General features: G+C 40.0%; 1 protein-coding gene across 17 annotated transcripts in view; it reads right to left on the minus strand.

Moving 5' to 3' along the window:
• msi2b (musashi RNA-binding protein 2b) overlaps positions 1 to 22,305 on the minus strand; it is a 250,536-nt gene that overhangs the window by 97,129 nt on the left and 131,102 nt on the right. For all 17 annotated transcript variants that reach the window (XM_079387961.1, XM_079387957.1, XM_079387966.1 and 14 more), the window contains exon 7: positions 12,019 to 12,067. In XM_079387961.1, coding sequence (XP_079244087.1) covers positions 12,019 to 12,067 — 49 coding nt within the window. The remainder of the gene's footprint in view (positions 1 to 12,018; positions 12,068 to 22,305) is intronic.

A 22,305-nucleotide genomic window follows, 5' to 3' on the forward strand; every position in this document is an offset into this window, starting at 1 on the left:
ACATGACCTTAAAAGCAGCTGGTTATTACCACTGTTTTATTATTTATCAAAACAATTTTCACATCCAAGAGACCAGCCCGCCTCTGCAGCTGCTCCCCAACTCCCCCTGCGCCGCCAGCCAGAGACCCCCCGCCAATCACGCCGCCTGCCAATCAGATAAAGGCAATCACAAACATGCCAGCCAATCACCAGGGGGATGGGCTGTTTTTGCTCAGCAAATGCCCGGAACGAAAGGTCAGAGGTGTCAATCAAGGGGATATTCTGGGGAGATTGAGAAGTTTATTGCAGGTTAGTGAAAGCATAAGTACTTAGAGTGAAAGGCTCATGGGGGATAACATGATGCGGCTACTAAAAAATAAATAAATAAAAAATAAAAACAGAACTACTGTTCACATTTCCTACTTTCTGTCATTTTGATAAACACGGTCACTTCACTTGTTTGTGCTAATGAAAACAATTTAGCCTTTAGTCGAGAACACCCACATACTCTTAATTTCTCTGATGACTTCTCTACATGGAGGCACGTATAGCTACAATTTTCAGTGGCACTATTCGTCGACATGGGGCGCATTGCTGATCCTTGTTCTGAACATCTCTGAGCTTAGGGTTGCGTTGCTCAGTTAATGATAATTAATGATAATTGCACATTATACATTTATCAGTCCCCGCATGTGAATGGCACTCTGAGGCTTTACAAGGACTAGTGGAAGGAAAAAGCAGCACATAGCCTATTTCCACATTTAATGTTTGTCCTCTTCTACTCTGTATGGAGATATTTAAGCTCTATTGACAGCATTTGTGGCATAATGTTGATTTTGGAAATGATCATTTTGACTTTTTTAATAAATAAAACAAAGGCACTTACAATGGTGCAACGCAGTAAACATTTATTTATTTGTATTAATTAATTATTTATTTTATTTACTTTTTGAGGGTGAATTGCCACAAACGCAAGAACCTTCAATGTTGCTTTGAAGAGAGAGTTTACTTTGGAACTTAGGAAGCCAAAACATTCTAGAAGGTAAAGAAAAGCTTTAATACTCCACAACCATGACTAAAAGGGTGTTTTGTTTATAGGCTACAATCTACAAGTTTAATTTCCAATCAAACGAAGGGAAGCACTTCACAGCAATTGTGATATTTCCTTACAACGGGTCATTTAAATGTTTCATTAAATGATTCCTTTCATGTATGCTGTTATGAAAATTGCTATTTTTCACTTCTGAGCTAATTAATTGCCTAAACAGAGAATTCTGCACAACGCACGGCAAATTATATCACACATGGGAATGTTATCGATCCTAAATGAGAAACTATTTTGGCAGGTTAACAATGCAACAACTATTATTCCACTAATGCCACCTGGTGATTTACGAGGACTTTCAATGCAAAACAAAGGGAAGAAGAAAACAAGAAACCATTTTTAAGATAAGAAACACAACATACATGAAATAAAACATAACAATCTGTCTTGCTTCCCCCTCTCACAGACTGGCCCTGCATAATATTGCTGACATTATCCGAGTGAGGCATATAAAACAGAGCACACTCACTAAAACATTTTCCAGTGTTGGAGATGGTGTGTTTCCCGTTTCTCCTTTCCGAGCACGCTTGCCAATCCCCTGCAGTGCTTAACCTCTGGAAAAGAATGTGTTCAGGACTCTATGAATGCTGATATGGTGTTCTGTGTGTTCGCCGTACGCCGGACTCGCACTAGGGTGGCTGTTTCTGAGAGCGGTGTTTGAAGAGGTCATAAATTGAGGAGCCAGCAGCATTAAAAGGTCAGCGGTTGCGTAATTCCATACACAATGACATATAACTCAGAGGCAGCCGCTGTCGTGTCCCACGTGGAGCCTAATCCCCGAGACTCACGGGAGGCTGTTTGCCACCAGCATATTTTTATATAAAAAGACTACATTGCTGTTAGCGATGAGCAAAACTACATTTCATATTCGAGTAGTCAGTAAGAACAATTACTGTAGTGACTTTGTTAGTTGAATAGTTCAAACAAAAATAAATTCTGTCATCATATGCATACTAAATAGATTTTTTTTTGCATAAATTGACAATTACTAATCAGCCACTTGGTTGCTGAATGACTACCCATCCATCTCAGCTAATGTCTAATTGGTATCTGGTTTGAAAGCATTTTTTAATGTCTCAGTACATCTAGGATAACTTAAGGTGATAAGAGGGATGATGGGAAAATGAAAATGATATTTTTTGTGTTTCTCATTTTATAGATGGCTGTAAATTTCTCTAGAGAAAGCTAGCAGATAGCGGTTTCTCAATAAGTTATGTTCTTCCTTATATAAGAGCCTGAAATAATCCTGACTGATTCTCAGCTCTCAAACTGATACGATGTTAGGCACAGCATAATAATACTGAAGTACAACTTGAAGAATCACCTTCCAAAGGGACTTTTTGGTATGATGGTTGGCTCATAATGGGCTGCTGAAGGTTAGAGTAACTCTCGCTTAGAAAGTCACTCATTCTTTCTTTTTAATCTCTTTATGCCTATAACAAGGCTCCGTGAATTTGGTCCCGTAAATGCCGGCATATCGGTCCACTCTGTCAGCGGTGTGCCTGCTTATGCAGTCATTCTCTTGGCTTCCAGGGAGTCCGACACTGGGCTGCTAAAGGTCAACACATGAACTTCAGCCGCTTCAAAGGGCCTTTCTTCATCCCCTTTGAACCCCCAGCACACCTGCAGCAAACCCTGTGCCAGTCACAATACCACGGAGGCTTTATGAACCTTCCAACATTTCCAGAGGTGCAAGCCTATTGGAGGACAAATGACCTGAATTTGTTCATCTGTCTTCGAGTTGTGACTGAAAATGGTTTGAACGGACCGTTTCTATTGAATGAATAAAACCTTCTCACTGTGTTGCTAACATACAATGTTGGCTTTTTCTTAAAATATGGTCACTTTTGGCCATGTGGACTTAAACACTTTTCATACTCTTACTAGTTTACTTCGCTTGTCTACTAAAATGTTTAGAAATGGACATCATGAATTTTGTCATGAATATTTCCACCACATCTCATATTACGTATTTGGTTGCAAACATTCTGTGGTGGAAACAACATTTTAATCTATGCACAAAAAAAGGCTTCGTCACCTTGCGATGACTAACTTCATAGCCAGCAATTTATGTAAATATACTTTTTGTATAATTACTAAAACTACTTAACTGGAAACAATATAAAAATAAAAATGTTAAGTCAATAAACTTTGTTTCCTTTTCACATTTAATTTACAGTTATGGTTATCTACAAGTACACACCTGCTGATTAAACATTAAGGATAAAATTGTTTGTTGTGTAAAATTCTGCTATGCTTTCATAATTTTTCTAAAACTGATAATAATAAATATTGAAATGGTTTATTTAATTTGTTGTTTTAAAAATGCAAAATTAAAAACAGTAATAAAACAAAAAAATAATAAAATTACAATTCTTGATCTAAATTTATTTATTTATTTTAAGTTTGCGTGGTAGTAAATATAAAATGAATTAATAAATAAAAATTAACTCCAGAACATGAAAGTACCTGCAGTTGAAGAAACACCCTATTATATCTTCCTAATGTATCTCTGAAGCTTCAGGCCTCCGTCATCCCTTAGAAAACTGAACATATAATTTCCTCCTCACAGTGATTAGAGCAGCTCCAATTAAACGAGGTGCTGAGAAAATATGTGATTAACTATGATATTTCGATGACATTCTGTGCTAAACACTAATATCGTGCAAAGATCTCAACAAGGAGAAAGGATATTAATCGCTAATGGAAGAGAATGGTACGGCCCCTTTTTGAAGTCACGCCAGGAAAGGTGAAGGTATATCTAATTAGGTTTACTCAGGGATGGGAAGCCATGCCGTACGTGAAGCCAGTGGAAATTGCTGCCATTACGTCGCAAAAGGCCAAAGCAAACTCGGCTAACCTTTGTGGGCTTTAAAGGACCTTCTGCGGATCAACAGTACTTACATTGTTTACACACTCTGCGCTACATTATTGCCACACTTCCGAAGCATAGTCAGCAGAAAGCAGACGCGGTACAGAAGCGATCGGAAGAGATTAAGTACAGCTGATTCACAGGATGTCCCTGATCATTTTAGAGAACGTCCTTCTATAGTGCCGTCCACAAACACAGCCCTGTAGCAGTATTGATTGGAGCAGAAAACACCATTCAGAGTGACGAAGGGGATAAATCAGTGATATGAAACTCTATAATATTTATCAGTCCCCTGTAAGCTCCTAAAAGAGAGAATGAAGAGATTTAGACTGCAGCATAACAAAGGCGTAAATAAAACATTTTAAAGTGTGCACGGATTCAGAATAACTGATGTGAGATTGTGCATGTAAACACTTTAAACGATACTAGACACTTTTAAGGCTGTCTAGATTATATGGAACATTTGACAACCAGCTTCTTGTCAGCCGCTAAAACATTTCACCGTGATGTGGCGAATCAAGACTGTTCTGAGGAAACCAGAGACTGAAGGGTGTGTGTGTTCAGACTGACTGAATAAATATAAAACTACAAACCTCCTAGTCTTCTACATCTACCAATCACCATCCAGCTGATCTGAGCCTGCCAGCCCTCTTCAAGCCCAATCAGGGATGCAGCTAATCATCACTCAGCCGATGGAGTAAACAGAGAAGTAACTGCACTTAAGACTTTGCATCTGAATATTGCAGTTAAGCACCCTCGACTGCTGTTTGCAAATGGACTGTGATTGAGGAGTTCTTCAGGGTTTGGATCTTTCTGTCATCCTGATAAATAACAAAAAATTGGACAAATAAACGAGGGCTGTTGTCATGATTGTGCAAATGCTGCTAAGTCTTTTTAGCTGTAGAGTATAATGATGTTTTTTAGACTAACTGTAGCTATTCATAGAGAATTGTTGTCTAGTATCATAATGGCTCATTGTAAGTGGACAACTGTCTATATATATAGTGCTGTCAATTGATTCATTTTTTTAAAATCACGATTAATCTTTAACTTAAAATACTAGGATTTACCTGTAAATGTGTTGAAATAAAGGAATGCATGACAAACTAGTTTAATGAACCTTTCACATCTCCGCCAGGTATGAGACATAATCCTTATTATTCTTTTGCTTTTTTTTTTTTTCAGCCATTATCAGCCTTTATACTAGCAATAAAACTTTTACCAAGCCACATTGCTTCAATCCCAGTACACATTTACCCAACTATTATCAAAAGTATTTCTAAATAAATACAACAAAACATTTTCTTGCGACCTTACATGAAGTATTATGATAAAATGCATTAAGAAGAATTGGACCTGTTCTGCAGGTGCATTAGAGCTAACATTAGCTAACTACATAAAACAATTTATGAGATTAATAGTACACTTTTACTCAAAACTCACTTTAAACCACCATTGAGTGTCTGTAATAACTTCCTTTTGCGATCACGTGTATACTTTGTGCGGCCGCGGTACATTATAAAAGTATCCCAAAACACCGCAACCCATGGCTCTGTAATTTTTCCCGCAACTGTATTTTCAAAATAGCCCAATTGTGCGGGGAAACCGCGACCCTGGCAACACTGGTTCGCTGTACCCTTATCACATATGAGTATGCATATCTCTCGCACACTCTCTCTCTCTCACTCCGCATTCGCTTCACGCTTGATGTCTAGCCCGGCGCCTCATAATCACACAATCCCTGCGTCCCAATGTGCATACTATCCACCCTATCTGCCCTAAATAGTATTGAAAATTACTAATATCACATAGAATTTAGGATGGATAGCGTGCACATTGGGACGCAGGCAATGATTACCTTCCTCGCTGCGATGATGGCAAGAATTTGGGATCAAACCTTATCAAACGATTCATTTGAGGGGAAAAAAAAATATTAACGTGTTCAAATTTTTTTAGATTAATCGCATGCATTAATGCTGACAGCATAAATACATATACATATACATACATATACATATATACACATACATATACATATACATATATATACATATACACATATATATACATATGCACATATATACATATACACATATAAACAGCTGCAAATGTGTGCGAATGTGTGTTTTGTAGTATTTATTAAAAGTGAGGGATGTTAGCAGATCATTAAGCTATCAAAATCTGCTTCAAAGCTGTGCATGAAAAGTGGCAAGAGTTCATCTGACTAAACGCACAGTATTTTGAGTATGTTCGGGAATGACTCATTGGGTGCATTTGGGAACAAGACGTAAAATCAACCAAGCTACATTTCCGCTGGGAACACAGATCAAAGGGAAAAGGCAAAAAATGCTATTCTTCACTCTGGGAGCGATTTGACTAACCTTGATCGTGAAGTTTTTATCATTCCATACTGATCTTTTGAAAACACACTCTTATGTGTGGAACATACCACCCTTTCAGTCGATTTCATCATATTTATTATTATCTGAGGATGAAATATTAACAAAAGCAGAAATCCACTTGTGGGATTTGAAATGTGTCAAATTGTGTCTTTTTTTGCTACTTACACATGCAAAAACACGAATACGCCAACATAACAACATATCTCCAAATGCACACAAGCACATGAGACAGAAAACTGGCACAATCGCATGTGCAAACTCTCTCTTATGCACATGAACAAACAGAGACAACACACAGTGCTTCGGTCAGCTATGTAGAAAGACAAACATTTGATTTTGGAGGGACACATCTGTTTGCACAGCCTATTAAATGACAATGAGGGGCATCGTTAGCTGGCAACAACAGTAATGAACCTCTCTCGAAATGCCACGCCAGCAATATTCCACGCCAGAAAAGCTACTGAAGAGCTTCCACTTTTATTTATTGCATCCCTTTAAAACTCTTATTCTGTCAAATCTGGGGATGTCACCTGATGTATAAATTCCTAAAAGTCAAGCAACTGTCCTTGTGCTTATAGTATTGAGTACGGATCTGCATAAGTACTTGAGCAATTGCATAAATGTGTGAAAAAACAAAAACGCATGTATTTCATAACTACACGGTTGGCTATGGAGCGATTTTAGGCAGATAAAATTCAACAAAATAAAACTAAACAAATAAAGCAAGCTGCTTTTGTGTACAGGATGAGAAAAACAAAACATTTTTAATAAAACAGCAAGTAGTACATGAACATGAAGTTTACTTGATGACAGTTTTCATTTTTAGGTGAACTGTCCCTTTAAGTGTCTAAATACTTTGGTGGCCATTATATATGTACATTGACCATCACCCTCTATTCCACTCATCTCTGAAGATCACCAAGTGGTCAAAATGACCACAACACAGCTGCCTAGTATTTAGGGGTTTTCTGGACGACACAGGAAGTGTCTCTACAGTCAGACTCATGAATGTTCAGCGCTGAGATTATCAGAGCAGAATTGTGCTAAAGTGTGTAAAATCAGGCTCTGGCAGCCTAACGCAGCACAGACTTTGTTTCTCATTTTGTGAAGCACAGATGTAGCATATTCACTTGAGACTTGTTCAGCGAGAGAAGAAAAAAGCAGCAGAAAGGGGGGGAGAGAGAGAGACAGATAGGCAGAAAAGAGAACAGATAAAAGAAGAGGAGACTGAAATATGCCCTGATGGATTATGAGTGTGTATATGGGCCAAAAGCCTTTCCAGACAGAAAAAAAAGGGACAGGCTTTATTGGCCATTTCTACCACCAAACAGCTCGATCTCCACCGCAATCATTCTCACTCTCTCTCTCTGAATGCAAGACCTTGGCTGTTGTCCTCCCATTCTGGCACAGCTAACGCCCTTTTCACGGGAGAAGGAAAGCAGAGAGGGGGGATAAATAGAGAGCGTCTTTTAGCTGTCGCGTGTTCATCACCTCTGAGCTGAAGGACAGTGTTGAATAGTCTTGCAGGGGGGTGTGAAGACAGACAGACTGCGGCGGATTAGAGACTGTCTGTCTTGACTTCCGTCCTCTGACATCCACTAGCATCTCTGTCTCTCTCTCTCTCTGATGTGTGTGTGTGTGTGTGCTATTGCAGTCATACAGTCGAGAAGATGACAGTAATACATCAGAGTGTGAGATTGTCTTGTGCTGCAGTGGAGGCAACAGGAAGTAATGCGATTGTCTTTTTATTTTGGGTTTAACACATTGTCCTTTCTTCCAACGTCATCTCTCTACGTTGCAGTTCTTCTTTAGGCATGTTGAAAGGGTGCTGTTTGTCATTTATTGATGGAAAGACAAAGTGGAGAGAGGACAGGGAATGAAGGGGAAAAGGGGACAAAACCGGCACGTCGCTGGCTGAACTGGAAATCGGTCGCATATGATACAACTATATACAGTGTTTGTGTATACACAAACAAAAATATATAACATTACATATAACATAAACAAAAATATATAAAATATATAACAATTAATTAATAATAATAAAATCTTATTTTAAAAAAACAAAAGAAAAATATCTTCTGAAATAACTAATTCAAACTTGTCACTTAAATCATTGTTAAATTGTTTAAAGAATTTAACAATGATTTAAGTGACAAGTTTGAATAATTAGTAAATTGAATAATATTGTATATATATATAGTTTGAATAATTTGTGCATGTGTATATATACAAATTATTCAAACTATATATATACACAATAATATTCAATATATACAAATTATTCAAACTTATATATATATATATATATATATATCATGTGGGACCGATTTCCAGTATGTGTGTGTCCATCAAATTGATATAAAATGCTATGGTTATCAAATTAAAACACACGCACACAAAACCTACAAAAAAATAATTCTACACATTTAATTAAATGTCACTCAAAATTGTATTAAATTCTTAAATACAAAAATGCAGTATCTGAAATAAAAATATTACATCCTCGAAAAATTCATATCCTACAATATAACATGTCTTTCAAATTGTTAAAGTGAAAAATACAAAAATTATGTTTTTAATGGTCCCAGATTACAGTCCATTAGTCACTATTATCTTTATATGCTGGTTTCAGCCAATGTGGCTAGAGCACCGAGCATCACTTCATTTCTACCTGCCCTTTTCCTCTTTCAGCCAGGTTTCTTTCAGGAGGAAAGAAAACACATTCATTTAAACATTAAGCTTCAAAAACTATTTTAAATGTCTCTCTCTGCCTTCCCATTACCATCCCAGTTGACCACTTCACTTCGGTGGAAGCTGCAGCCACGTAAAGTAATTGCCATGAGGCTATTAAAACCGGTGACCCCCACGGCACCTCGTTTAACTGAAGATACCATTGGAGAGAAAAAAAATTAACAAGGAGGACACGGATAAACAGAAAGACAATCGCACATATTCCAACCGGCAAGTAAACAAAAGCGACACATCTGCAAGCGGCTATTGTTGCTGCGCTATTGTAGGGCATCTCTTTGAAAAGCATGCATGGTCTTTAATGGAAATAGCTGGCCGTGCACGGCATTGTTTGGCACTTGGTGTTTACCATCAGTTTGTTTAATGGCAGCTAGTCTCATTTCTGACCTTGTTGCTCTTAGCTACATCCACAAGGGTTTGAGAATAATAGCGTTTCTTTCCCACTAGGAGCTGAAGCTAGTGCCAAACAGACGCTCTCCACCTTCACTCCGACCCGTCAGTTCTCTCGAACACAGTTTGGCCTCTCCAGAGAGCCCTGGCTCCTCCGAAACCCTTCGTTTCCATAGACATGGACACTATGCCCTATGGGAGTATTTACAAGAGCGAGTACAGGCGGGGGCATTGGGGACAGGCGAAATAGAGAAACAGAAGAAAAAGAAGAAAGTGTGGATCAAAGTTCAGCAAGTGTATTTGTTGAATGCTCTGATCTCCATTTACAAAAGAAAACGCATGTCTTTTTGGATCGGAGGCCAGCTTGACATTTAGAAAGCCTTGGTTTTGTTGACACAGACGATTTGCTATCACCTGCGAACTGTTTTTGACTCGAGGATGTGAAGTAGATTAAAAAAAGCTTAGCTGCTAATCGTGCAAAAAGGAAGAAAGATCACTGTGACTTATCAGGCTGTTCTGACGATGCCACAGATGAGAGCGTCACAACGCCAAACAGGACAAGTCCTTTTGGGGGGGGGGGGGGCAATGCATATCCACACACCTTTCAAACAGACACGCACGTGCGCTCACTAAAATATGACAGATATGGCTTAAAAGGCAAATCTCAGGTTGAAAGATTAATACCGTCCACTTTATTTCCACAACCTGCCCATCTATGAGCGCTGAAAGCCACTTATGCAGCATAAAAGACACAGCGCTGCACCTCAGCCTCTTCATTCAGCCCACACAAAGGCCACTCAAGGCTAAGAATCTCTCTTGTGGCTTTCTGGCCGCTACAGAGGAGGATGCTATACCTGTGAACACTGTAGCATAAAGCTGCTAGCTATTCCTCGGCTCGGTTCTCTGTGCGTGTGCTGCCTCTTCCTCTTCTCGTTCGCTCTGCTCTCGCTCAGGCTGTCAGTTAAAGCTGCGCTCATCTTTAGAAAGGCCTCGCTGCTAAAGCCACACAGAGACACGGGGATCACAGCTGGATGAAGTCAACGGCCCACTCTGACCAAAGACAACCTTCTCATCTCATTTCTCCTTTCTTCACGTCAGTTTCCATTTTTATTCTCTACTCTCCCCATTTCTCTTTTTTCTCCTTCAATCTCCACACTTCTCTTCTCTCTTCCCTTTATTTTTCCTCCTCTCCTCTCATTTCTCTTTTTCCACCTCATTTCCTCTCCCAGTTTTTCTTCTCCTTTATGCTATCCACCTCTTCTGCCTTTATTTTATCCTACTCTCCTCGTTTCTCATTCCCTCTTCCCATATTTCCTCTCTCCTCCACTTATTTATCCTTCATTCTCCCTATATCTTTTCAGTCCTCCTCTTATTTCTCCTTCATGCTACTTATTTCTTTTCTCCTTACCACATCCTTTCTCTTCCCCCATCTTTCTTGTCATCTCATTTTCTCTCCTCTCTTCATCGCTTCTCCTCCCTTATTTCTCTTCATCCTTCCACCGTTTCTCCTCCCCTCTTCTTATTTCTCAGTTCTATTCAATTTCTCCCCTTTTTACCTTATTTCACCTTCATGCTCCTTATATCTCTACTTTTATAATCTAATTTCTCATCTTTTTTCTCATCATTTCTCATACCTTCTACTCTTCCCATTAATTTCTTATTGTAATCTAATTTTTCTTGTCTTCATCTAATTTCTCCTTATTTCTCTTCTAACCCCTCCAATTTCTCCTTCCTTCTCCTCATTTCTCTTCACCTCCACCTTTCATCACCCAAATTTCCATTTCTTTATCTCATTTCTCCTTCCCTCGCCCTAATTTCTCTTCCTATCTAGCATCATTTTTTCCTTTTCATCACATATTCTCTCTCTTCCCATTAGCTTTCCTTTTCTTCCCACTTCTCATGTCACTTCTTCCCAGTTTCTTCTCTTAAACTCTCATTCTCCTCCTTTACTCCAAAAACATTATGTGATGGCTCAAATCACAAATATAGGCAAAAAAAAATAAAAATCACCCCAAAGCCCTGTAACATTCCGCTAAGCTCATTCTTTCTCAGAAAAAAAAAAAGTCTCAGAAATAAAGTCAAAGAACCATCACTCAGGTGAGCAATAACCTCAAATTCAGTATATCATAAGTCTGATTATATCGTACATTTCTCACAAGCCTGCAGGCGTGAGTGAACATGACCGAGAAACATTCCACCTTGCACATCCAATGGTAAATGTCGGACTAATCAAATAGAGTCGATGGATTGGCTACAGTGGAAATCGCTACTCTTTTATTGGACCATATTAGCCTTGACCTTCAGGGCTCAAATGAAACGTCCTTGAAGATATAATGCTATAATGTATCACAAAGCACAAGGGCTCCTGTACTGGTACAGAAAACTCATGCTTCAGAGCCTAACTTTGAACTGCACGACTAACGGCATAGTATAACTGAAGGACATTCTTAATAACATTACACACACACATGCAAAGACACAAACAGATACACACACACACAAAACAAATAGACTCTTACCTCTATGTCTATTTGTAGTTTTATCAAACATAAGCATAGCATCTTCTACCTGTAAGAGAACAGAGACAAAAATTAGTAAAGGAATGTCAAAACTGCCAGTAATTTGGTTGAAATAGAATAATACATATTTTTTACAATACCAGACAGACTGTATTTACTGTATTACATATTAATATTATTTTAATATTGCATGCTTGAATAATTACTTACAAGATCTACATATTTTAATTAGCTAATTTTTGTTTTTTAAATATTTATTCTAATATTAATAACTGAAAGAGCAGTTTCAACCAGCCTAAGCTGGTTTGCTTGGTTTCCCAGCTTGGTTGTCTGGTTTGAGACTGGCTGTCAAAACAGCTATCAAGAATTCAGAAATTTCTGGTATTTGAGGTATTCAACAACAGCCTTTTTTGATATTGTTACATCTTGTGCACTTCTACTTAAATGGATAATCACTGGAGTCTAAAAGCATTTACACATGCGTACAGATCTGAAAGCTGCTCATGGCTATGTTCTGTGAGGAATGATATCCCTCCACGGGCCCAAGGGTACCATCCCGTCTGATCCTGACAGAGGCCTGTTCATCCTTGAGGAAAACCCTGTCTGCAAGGACACACTTCAGAGTGCATCCAGCCATAGTCTTCTCACTCACAAACACACTGACACGGGTTTTATACATCCCACAGTACATCTGAACATGCGCCTTTCTGCTTATTTCATATTACATGCACGCACTCTAATAAAATGCACAAAAAGTGCATGCCATGCCTGGCGTACACATGCTGACGTACATGCACACTTCACTGCTCCTTCCTGAGGTCCCTGAGATTAGCCCTAAAGTACAGGCGGTTGGAAAAAAACCTTCACAGCACAAAAGGAGCCATCAGTCACTCAGCCTCATAGAGAACAATAGAGCTGCGAGCTTTAGAGATCCTCATCACCCTCAATCACTTCCAATAAAGATCACACTGACTGGCGCTCTCATAGAGGCTGAGGGAAATCTGTTATTCTCCGCTATCACTCGATGCATATTTATGTTCCTCTAAAACAGCGCTCTACTGTATGTTCAGGGAAACCCGTTTTATAAATGACCACCGGAAACATTTTTTGATTTTTGACCACCGGAAAGAGTTTTTTTGAAAGTATGTTTCTTCTGTATGATTCAGTTTCTTCCAAAATAAATTAATACACCATGAATGAATGAATGTGTGTATAAATATACATAGGAATACAAAACAAGAATCATCCCTCACATGGTTTCTTGGTAATACTCAGTTTCTATCTTGCAGTATGTAGTTAAAACATCATAGCATCTAATGAAAATGTTGATGCCAATGCAAATGGATTTTTCTGAGAAACTACTAGCATTAGCAGGGAGATCCTATAAAATGTGTAATATTATAATGCAGCAATATAAACCATCATGCCTGCCTTTCACAATCACAGTGATGTATGTTGGCTCTGTAATTATGTTGTCCATGCTGGTGGATGCTAGTTTATAGGCATATATAGTTCTATCCAGAAAGAGGAGAGACTCTTGACTACAACTGCGCTAAAGCATGATGGGAGGAGACAGCCCTCGACTCAGGCTCATATGTAACTGTCTCTCCTCATAACCAGCATGAAGTCTCTCTTTTTCTCACCCTAACTCCATATTTCTCCTACAATCAGAGAACCTATGTCACCTGTTTTTGACATATAAAGTCTGATGCATTAGTAAAAAAGCTTCCAATTTGCATTTTCTCATTTCTATTTATAATATAGTGAAAACTGAAAATTAACTAAAGATTATTATAAAAATACAAAGAATAACAAATATAATGAAAAAAATGAAAAGTTGATATAATAATTTGAAATGTGAAACACTGAATACAAATTTTTAAAGTAAAAAAATATAATATAATTTTAATAAATATAAATGGTCCCACTGTATATTAGGTGGCCTTAATTACTATGTACTTACATTTAAATGAATCATTTGGTACAATGCACTTTTTTGGGGAAGTCGTGGCCTAATGGTTAGAGAGTCGGACTCGTAATCGAAAGGTTGCGGGTTCGAGTCCCCGGCCGGCAGGGATTGTAGGTGGGGGGAGTGAATGTACAGCGCTCTCTCCACCCTCAATACCACGACTGAGGTGCCCTTGAGCAAGGCACCGAACCCCCAATTGCTCCCCGGGCGCCGCAGCATGGCTGCCCACTGCTCCGGGTGTGTGTTCACGGTGTGTGTGTGTGTGTGTGTGTGTGTGCATTTGTTCACTACTCACTGCTGTGTGTGTGCACTTGGATGGGTTAAACGCAGAGCACCAATTTCGAGTATGGGTCACCATACTTGACAATACGTCACGACGACGACTTTTTGTGTACATACATGTTTTTACATTGTACTTATACTTTTAAAGATATAGTGACCCATCCCTTACACCTTAACCCACCCTTAAACTTACCCATACCACCAAGCCTGTCCCTAACCTTACCCACATCCTACCTCAACAGCAGCAAAAGTGTTTTGCAATACAATATGAACACAATAAGTACATTGTACTTATGTTTTGATGTAAGTACATAGTAGTTAAGGCCACCTAATATAAAGTGTGGCCATATAAATATACTGAAAAAATACTAAAATTAAATTGCACATTCAATTCATAATATTCACTGAAAATCTGAGTTAAAAACAATCAAATCCCTTATATATCTACTTCAGATTTTACCCTCAATATTTATATTCTCAAAAGCTCTTCAGTTATTCTCGATGAACTAATGCACCACTTCACACTTCAGTCCTGCTTTGCTGCCTTCAAACCACCCTGACCCATTCAGCCTTTCAATAGGGGGACGAGTATTCAAGGATAGATTCAGCCTGCCAGCGGCCATCAGATTGTGGGATAAGAAGCTCTTGAGGGCACACACACATATACAGACACGGCACAAAGGTGAGCGTGGTCCCACACCCGGTCTGTGCCTAATCTTAGGTCCGCTCTCTCATCCTCCTGTGAAAGAAAAGGCTGAAGGATAATAGCTGTCTCTTCAGTATGTAAGGGGGCTGGGCGGCCCCCACAGATAACAGTCCCGCTTTTATATTCGCTGAGAGAGATGAGGTAAAAAGGGGTGACCAGATTCATGGAAAAGAACAGAAAGCTCTTCTTAGAGCTCTTCCTATCTAGTAACACAGCAGGGGGGAGGAAAGGGCATTTTAAGTTCTCTTAGAAGGGTGGCAGAAGGTTCCGGAGAGTCTGCGAGGGTAATGGCGCTTGCATATGCGACGGTGCCGCATTCAAAATGGCCCTGACCTTTACTTGTTAGCTCTTGCGACTCTGAGGGGCCACGCGATGGCGGGACCCTGGGCTCGTTGTGCGCCGATCGATGCGAAACAAGTGGCCTTACAGCGCTCTGATGTGGTGGGGAATTAATTAGCCGACCGCGGCGTCTGGAAGGACGCGGCAGCACACTGTGCAGGATGGCAAATTGCACGAATTCTCCCCAGGCCCAGAGGGACGGTGCCATTAAAAGCCCCTGTGGCACACCCTAGGTGGTCGCACCACTTTGCCATTAAACACCATTACTGATAATTGACTGAATAAGCGGCCTTTTTACTGGCCGTCCTTAGCTTGGTCAGTGGCTAATACACGCTGTGCACCCGGCACAATGAGTAAATGCCACGGTAATGCCTGTTTTATGACAGGCATGGAAGGGGCAGGTCCTGTCTGAGTGTCGATAAAACTGCGTTTAAATGTAGTTTGTGAAAGCCAACTGTAGCTCGCCTTGAGATTTATGTTTCTTATTAGCAGGGGCCATACATTCGGCCCTATGAGACACAGGCCTTTATGGGCTTTTATAGCTGAACTGTTATGAAGAAAACACACGGGCGTTGTGACCTCATATTTCCAGAGAACACAACATGCATTGGAGTTAAACAGGAGCCAAATACTAACTGACCACAAAAAAAATGTTTAGAGAGCATTTTGGAGAAATATTTACAGTTTTCTGGATGTATTTAAATAGAATAAATAAATAAATAAATAATATAAAAAGCCAAAACAAAGAGATAAGGTAAAAACAACAAAAATACTTTCCAAAAAACAAAAAAGTGCATCTATCAAACTGTCCTGAAGCTAAATGGCTAGCTCACTCCTGTAAACCTGGTGCAGTCTCGATCGGTGTGTTCCTGTATGGCAGCTGTGCAAAGCTGCTTGACAACATGTTTTCATTTAAGTAAGAAATATAATTGGAAAGTCTGTGGGGCCATTTTTTATTAACTGTGGAAGGTATCAGCGGGAGGACAGGGGGGAATACAAGCCGGCGGAAGCACAGTCAGACAGGGGGAGATTGTGTTTACATGTAGGCGAGGGATGGAGAGAAGGCAATCCAACACTTGGTTAAATTCACTCAGCCGCCATGGAGTGGAATCTACCACCTGCCATATCACCGTTCGCTAAATCTCAGACAGTAAGGAACGGAAAACAGACTCCACCTCTCTCCTCGTGTCAAACTAACGTGTGCGTGCCTGTCACACCATGGCAGAAATCTACAAAACACATGCTGCAAACATTTTTAATCAGACGCATTGAATTATTTATCAGGGGACAAAAGCATCAGTGGGTTTTCTGACTCAAAGCATTTACAGAAAGCAGAGAGGATGGGCAATACAAACCGACAATAGCTTCACACAGAGTTTCCAGAGGGCCTCTAACTGCATTCTTGCAACAATTTTTAAATGGAAATTACATTCAACAAATTAATGTCATATTTCGAAAATATTTAGCATTTTATAATATATAGCTATTTAAAAAAAAAATATGTAAAATGTTGAAAAAAATATAAAGTTACACATGTATGCAATTTTATACCTATAAATACAATATAAATTAAATATAAATTGAACCCTCCTACATGTAACTTACATATACTGTACACACACATATACTGTATGTATGCATATGTAGCCACTGACTTTGACTTTGTCCAGAACAAAACAAAATCCAGCGACAACACAAACAACCTGCTATACTGACAAAATATGGGGCCAAAAGCGGAAAACCAGACAAAACACTCCAAGTAAACATGTCTCTGCAGATGTAGGACACACAGGTGGATCAATGGCACGGTTAGTTACATGAGAGAGAAGTCTGAACGCATCCCAGCACCTCATCATACACGTGCATGCATGTTTACGCGAATGTGATCGAGCAAACAACCCCGGCGATCAAAAATAAACAGTGGCGGACGAGGAAATGGATATTCAAAGGCAGGTCTCATTTAGCACCACGGCTGGGTGGAAGGGGAGACGTTTATTTGCATAACGGAATTGGAAGTGGCTGTCAGCGTCGGCTGCAGAATCTACTCCCTCATCTACCGCAGACACCCTGCAGCTCACGGCTCCTCGTTTTTTTTGTTCTTGCGCTTTTCTTTAGTTGGAAAAATCAATGTGTAAGGAGCAGGGCTCTCTTTTCTGCTCAAGGACGATGGGTCGAGTTTCGGCGGCTCTAAGGAGTCACCTTCTTTTCGTACGTAATTTCGCACTGATCTGGCCGGTAACTGATTGGAGTGCGATCGCTTGTGGCCGCGTCTTGAGCACATGCTTCATTCGCTTTTAGCAGTGGTGATTAAATGCGCAGCTCTAGGCTATACTCATGTTGATGGAAAAACAATGCAATTAATGTACCCCAGATCAAAACAACCCAATAAAAAGAAAGGATGGCTTTTAAAATAAGGCTCTCCTGGTGTTCAATGGCAAAAAAGACACTCTTTCTGCAGTCAGATCATGTCACATTTTTTCTCTGAAAAACGCTAAAAATGCCAACTATCTGTCCTTGCTTGACACCGCCACTTAGATTCTGCAAACATGTTGCCATCCAGCAACCAGAAGCCATTCAAGAATGAAATCGCAGCGAGCGCTACCTCTAAGGAGACATTTTTCCCATTTTTCCAAGGAATGGGCTTTTGTGGTTAAGGTTCACCAATCCATAATTGATGAGAATAGCTGCTCTGATATATCAAAAGCGGTGCACACAGGTCTAAACCTGATATTTATTTCCTTCTGATGTCAAATGTCTGAACCTGCGGCTCTGATAACTCATTTCAGGTCCACCCATGACAAAACGCTGGTGTGAAATGGGAACATATATATTTGACAAACAACAGGCCCTTTATGAGGTGGGGATCACTGCACTGTTTTTGCAGGGTGGATAAGCAGTGATTTCAGCTCCAGCGGTGCCGGCGCTCGCCGCTCATGCGGCAAATCTGTTTTCAGCGACTTTCGGCGCCGCGGACATCTACATAAAAGGCAAAAGACCAACACAAAGAGACGAAAAAGTCAACACCTGCAGCTCAGGATGTTAAACTCCAGACATCCTCCCCAAAATCCACGGCCCGTACATCACTCATCACGGCAGATTACTCCATGCCATTATCGACTCATTGTCACTTTGCCGTTGTCACGCTGACGAGACATGATGTAAATGTATGTAAATCCACGCTCTTAACTGACAGTCTAAAGATGAGGAACAGATGAGATTAGGTGCAGAGGATCGCTTTCCGCAGGAAGCCCCCCCCGATAAGCTCATTATGCCCTTAAAAGGTTTAATTATCAGAGCCATTGCGTATGAACATTGCGTACAGAGCTTTGGACTGAAATCCTGTGTAAATACTGGCATCTTGCAGTGTCTGTCAGCAAGAACCAGAAACAATCACGATTCATTTACTAGACACTAATTGTTGCGTGAAAGCAAAAGCTGACCGATTTGTGTCTAACAACCTTTTTTGTGACCTTGAGGAACATTTCTGAGTAGAACATTTTTCTTGTCAAATTCACAACACATCTGATATACTGCAAATCAATAAATGACTCACTCATTTACTCAGATGCGTATGTGTAATTTCTGTACGATCAAACAGAACTGAAAAAAATAACTACTGCTTTCAAACAGGCTGCAAGAACTCTCACCGTCTGTCTTTGGTTGGGCAAACAAACAGTCCCACCCCAAACTCACACCATTGGTTGACCCAATGTTCCTGCATCAAGTTAATTAGGATGCATAAATGTGATCAATCTGAAAATGGCTTACTTGTAACTGACTTTGCATATTAAGTTAGGTTTGTAGAATGCATTTTATTGTAAAAATGAATTTCAAATATTTATATTATCTTCACCTACGCATTCTGGTAAGTTATAAGTTATTTTTATAATTAATTTACACAAGTTACATGAAAGTTACACGTCTTCTAAAACCCTTGTACTTCTATCGCTAACCTAGATGCTAATTATTCAAGACAGCCTCACCTCAGCAAGAACCCCTGAATAGGGTATTTTAACAGGCACCAGTTGATTCAGTGGCATTGAGAGTTGTCAACAGGGCGGCTCGGCTCTCAGGCACTGAACATGACTCACTGTCTCTTCTGATGCGGCACTGCAGGTGACGTAATCTGATCTGGAAACATGACCCCTTTGCCCTTTCTACAGACCAGAAAACACTGAAGCAGACCTTCTTTTTATTAACAACTATAGGGGCGGTGAGTAAACATCAGCGATAAAGGCCTAAAAACTCTCTGGAACAAGTTTCAGATTTTAGCTCCCAGATACTAGAGAAAAATGCAACCTTCTCACAATGCTGTAAAGAAAAAGAACCTTTCTTTAAGTGATTCGCTGCTTTATTTATGGTTTAAAAGACGCTTAAGTGTAAATAAAAATACTTTGAACAGAACTTTGCTTGTTCCAGTATCATTCATTTCCTGCAGGCACACATAAGTAATGCGAGATTTGGAGTGTGCAAACCCAGTCAATGTGTGGTGCACTTGAGAAGGTGACAACAGGAGGCTTGGCACAGATTGCTGGCTCCTGTATGAGTGCTCAGGGAAACAAAGCTTCTACTGCATATCAACTACCTCTTAACACAACTGCAGCGACTGCGCTGAAGTGTTGTAATAAACCAAAAAGCTGCAAAAATACAACGGACCACACATTTAGACTTCCTGTTCCTGTCTTATGAGAGCGTCTCTGATATAAGTGAGCCACAGACTGCCACTACGGCCTGCATCCAGACAGAATGAGAGTGAGCATGGAGCCAGAAAGCCCCTGGTCAGAGACAGGGTGGCATTAGGAGAACCTGGCCTGGAGAAGGGGGCAGCAGCTGATGTTACAGACAGTCATTACTCCACTCAGCTCGAGGCATGACACTGAAACGGCACAAGTGGGCCAACTAAGATTTATCCGCATTGTCAGGAAAGTGTGGAGTTGACCAGAGGGTCTGCTGATGAATCCCACCCTCCACTTTTGTTTGCAAGCTGTTCAGGTCATAATGGCATTTTATTTATGGTGCTTTATCATTCCAAGCTGATCCGCCTTCCCTGCTTTAGCATGGCGAATGGCCCTTCCATCAGGAAGTATTGTGCCTGGGAGCAAGCGAGGCTCAAGTTATGTCTCTCTAGTAGCACCAACAATTGAGTAAGCCCCGCCCCCCTTAGTTACTGTTGCTCCCTTGGACAAACAAACGGAGTTGCTCACTGTCTTACAATGACAGCTGCATTGTGAAAACTTTGTCCCATAATGTTTTTGCACAATTTTGGACAGAAGGCCACCAAATGGGAATGAAATATTCCATAGAGGGATTTATAAAATATTTAAAAATAAATACGGTAGGTAACTCGAAGCGAGGGTTTACAGATCACAATGCTGATACTCGACTGCCATTGGCTAGTCTGTGTTCGATGGGAGGGGCTTACCGATAGGTCAATTGGAGATGTGGCTCATGTTTTCAAGCTAAAACGATGGTTTGAGGGAAAAAAAATTAAATAAAATGATATACATGTATGAGCAGGATATCACATGGGGGCATTTTTTTTTAAATCTACAGGTGACAGAAAAAAAATTATTCAAAATACTGCAGTATATATACTTCATGCAACCATATTTATTCCAAATTTCAAATTGAAGAATTGGCTCATGAATATGAATTTGAATTGGATTTGCCATACTCCACAGGAAAAGACAGGAAGTGCAGTTTACTAAATTGTAAAAAAAAAATATACATAAATAAATAATAATAATAATAATAATAAAATCAATACAGGTAAAGCATTCTAAATAAAGTGCTCTTCCACCCTGGTCTATAACATTTAGTAAATGATGAAATAATTTTTTAATAAGTTTCAAAGTTGATGAATTCATTCAGGTCACCTTCGTTAAACTTGGTGATGGCGCAGTGGATAAGGGGTGGTGATTGCGCAGTGGATAAGACATGCCTTTGGTGTGAGAGACCCGGGTTCGAATCCACTTTGAGACACCAATGTGTCCCTGAGCAAGACACTTAACCCCTAGTTGCTCCAGAGGCGTGCGACCTCTGACATATATAGCAATTGTAAGTCGCTTTGGATAAAAGCGTCAGCTAAATGAATAAATGTAAAATGTAAATGTAAATGTAAAAGACTACATCACTGTTTTATTTAAAATACTACTGTTGTTTCTGTTTATTTACCATTCTGTTCAATCTAACCGCCACAGTATGTTCTCCATCTGGTGTTTTTGGTGTACATAAGTATTATAATGATATTAATTAAGCCAGTTAATTAGTATGTAAATAGTGTTTCAGAAACACTAGCAGGCCTTCCGTTTAAATCTGCAAATTTAAGAGCAAATCCATATGTGTCAGCTTTCATTACGGCAGGTGTGAGTGGCAGGTCACAAAGCGTGCGTGAGGGAAATGACAGCAGGACAAAAGTTGTTTCGTTCCAAAATGAAATGGGAGTGGAATCAAGCCGGGCACCTCAGCGTGGCAAAGCCCCAGCAAACCTCCGGCCAGTGGCCGAGGAGCAAGCTTAACCTTTCTCCCTCACTCTCTCCCTCTTGCCATCTCTCGCCCGCTTACTCACTTCCCCCCCAAGCCCCCGCCTCCTCGCGCCTATCTGCTCGGATCGATGGCCGCACTGCAGAAGTAGTGGATTGGGAGTGCGAAAATTCAGCTCGTTCTCGGAGAGAAAGTGTAATTTTCACCGTGATGAAAAAAGCAATAACATTTTTGCTCGTCCTTTACAGCTAGCGATAGACAAAGTGTGGGATCAAACAGCTGAGAACTCACCTTCTGCGCTAGTCGGAGGGGCCAAAGTCACGTCCGCACCCCCATACGCCAAAAAAAGAAAAAGAAAGACTTCAACCTTTCGATACTCAAGTGAATATGAAATCTGTCAGGGGCGAACCAATGATCTTATGAACATTAGCGGGTGCAAAATGACGAGCGAAACTCCTGGATTTCAATAAACAAAATATCAATCTTATGCAAAGGCTGGCAGGCTGGA

Source organism: Barbus barbus (assembly GCF_936440315.1).
Source record: "Barbus barbus genome assembly, chromosome: 31".
In the NCBI taxonomy this organism is placed as follows: Eukaryota; Metazoa; Chordata; class Actinopteri; order Cypriniformes; family Cyprinidae; genus Barbus; species Barbus barbus.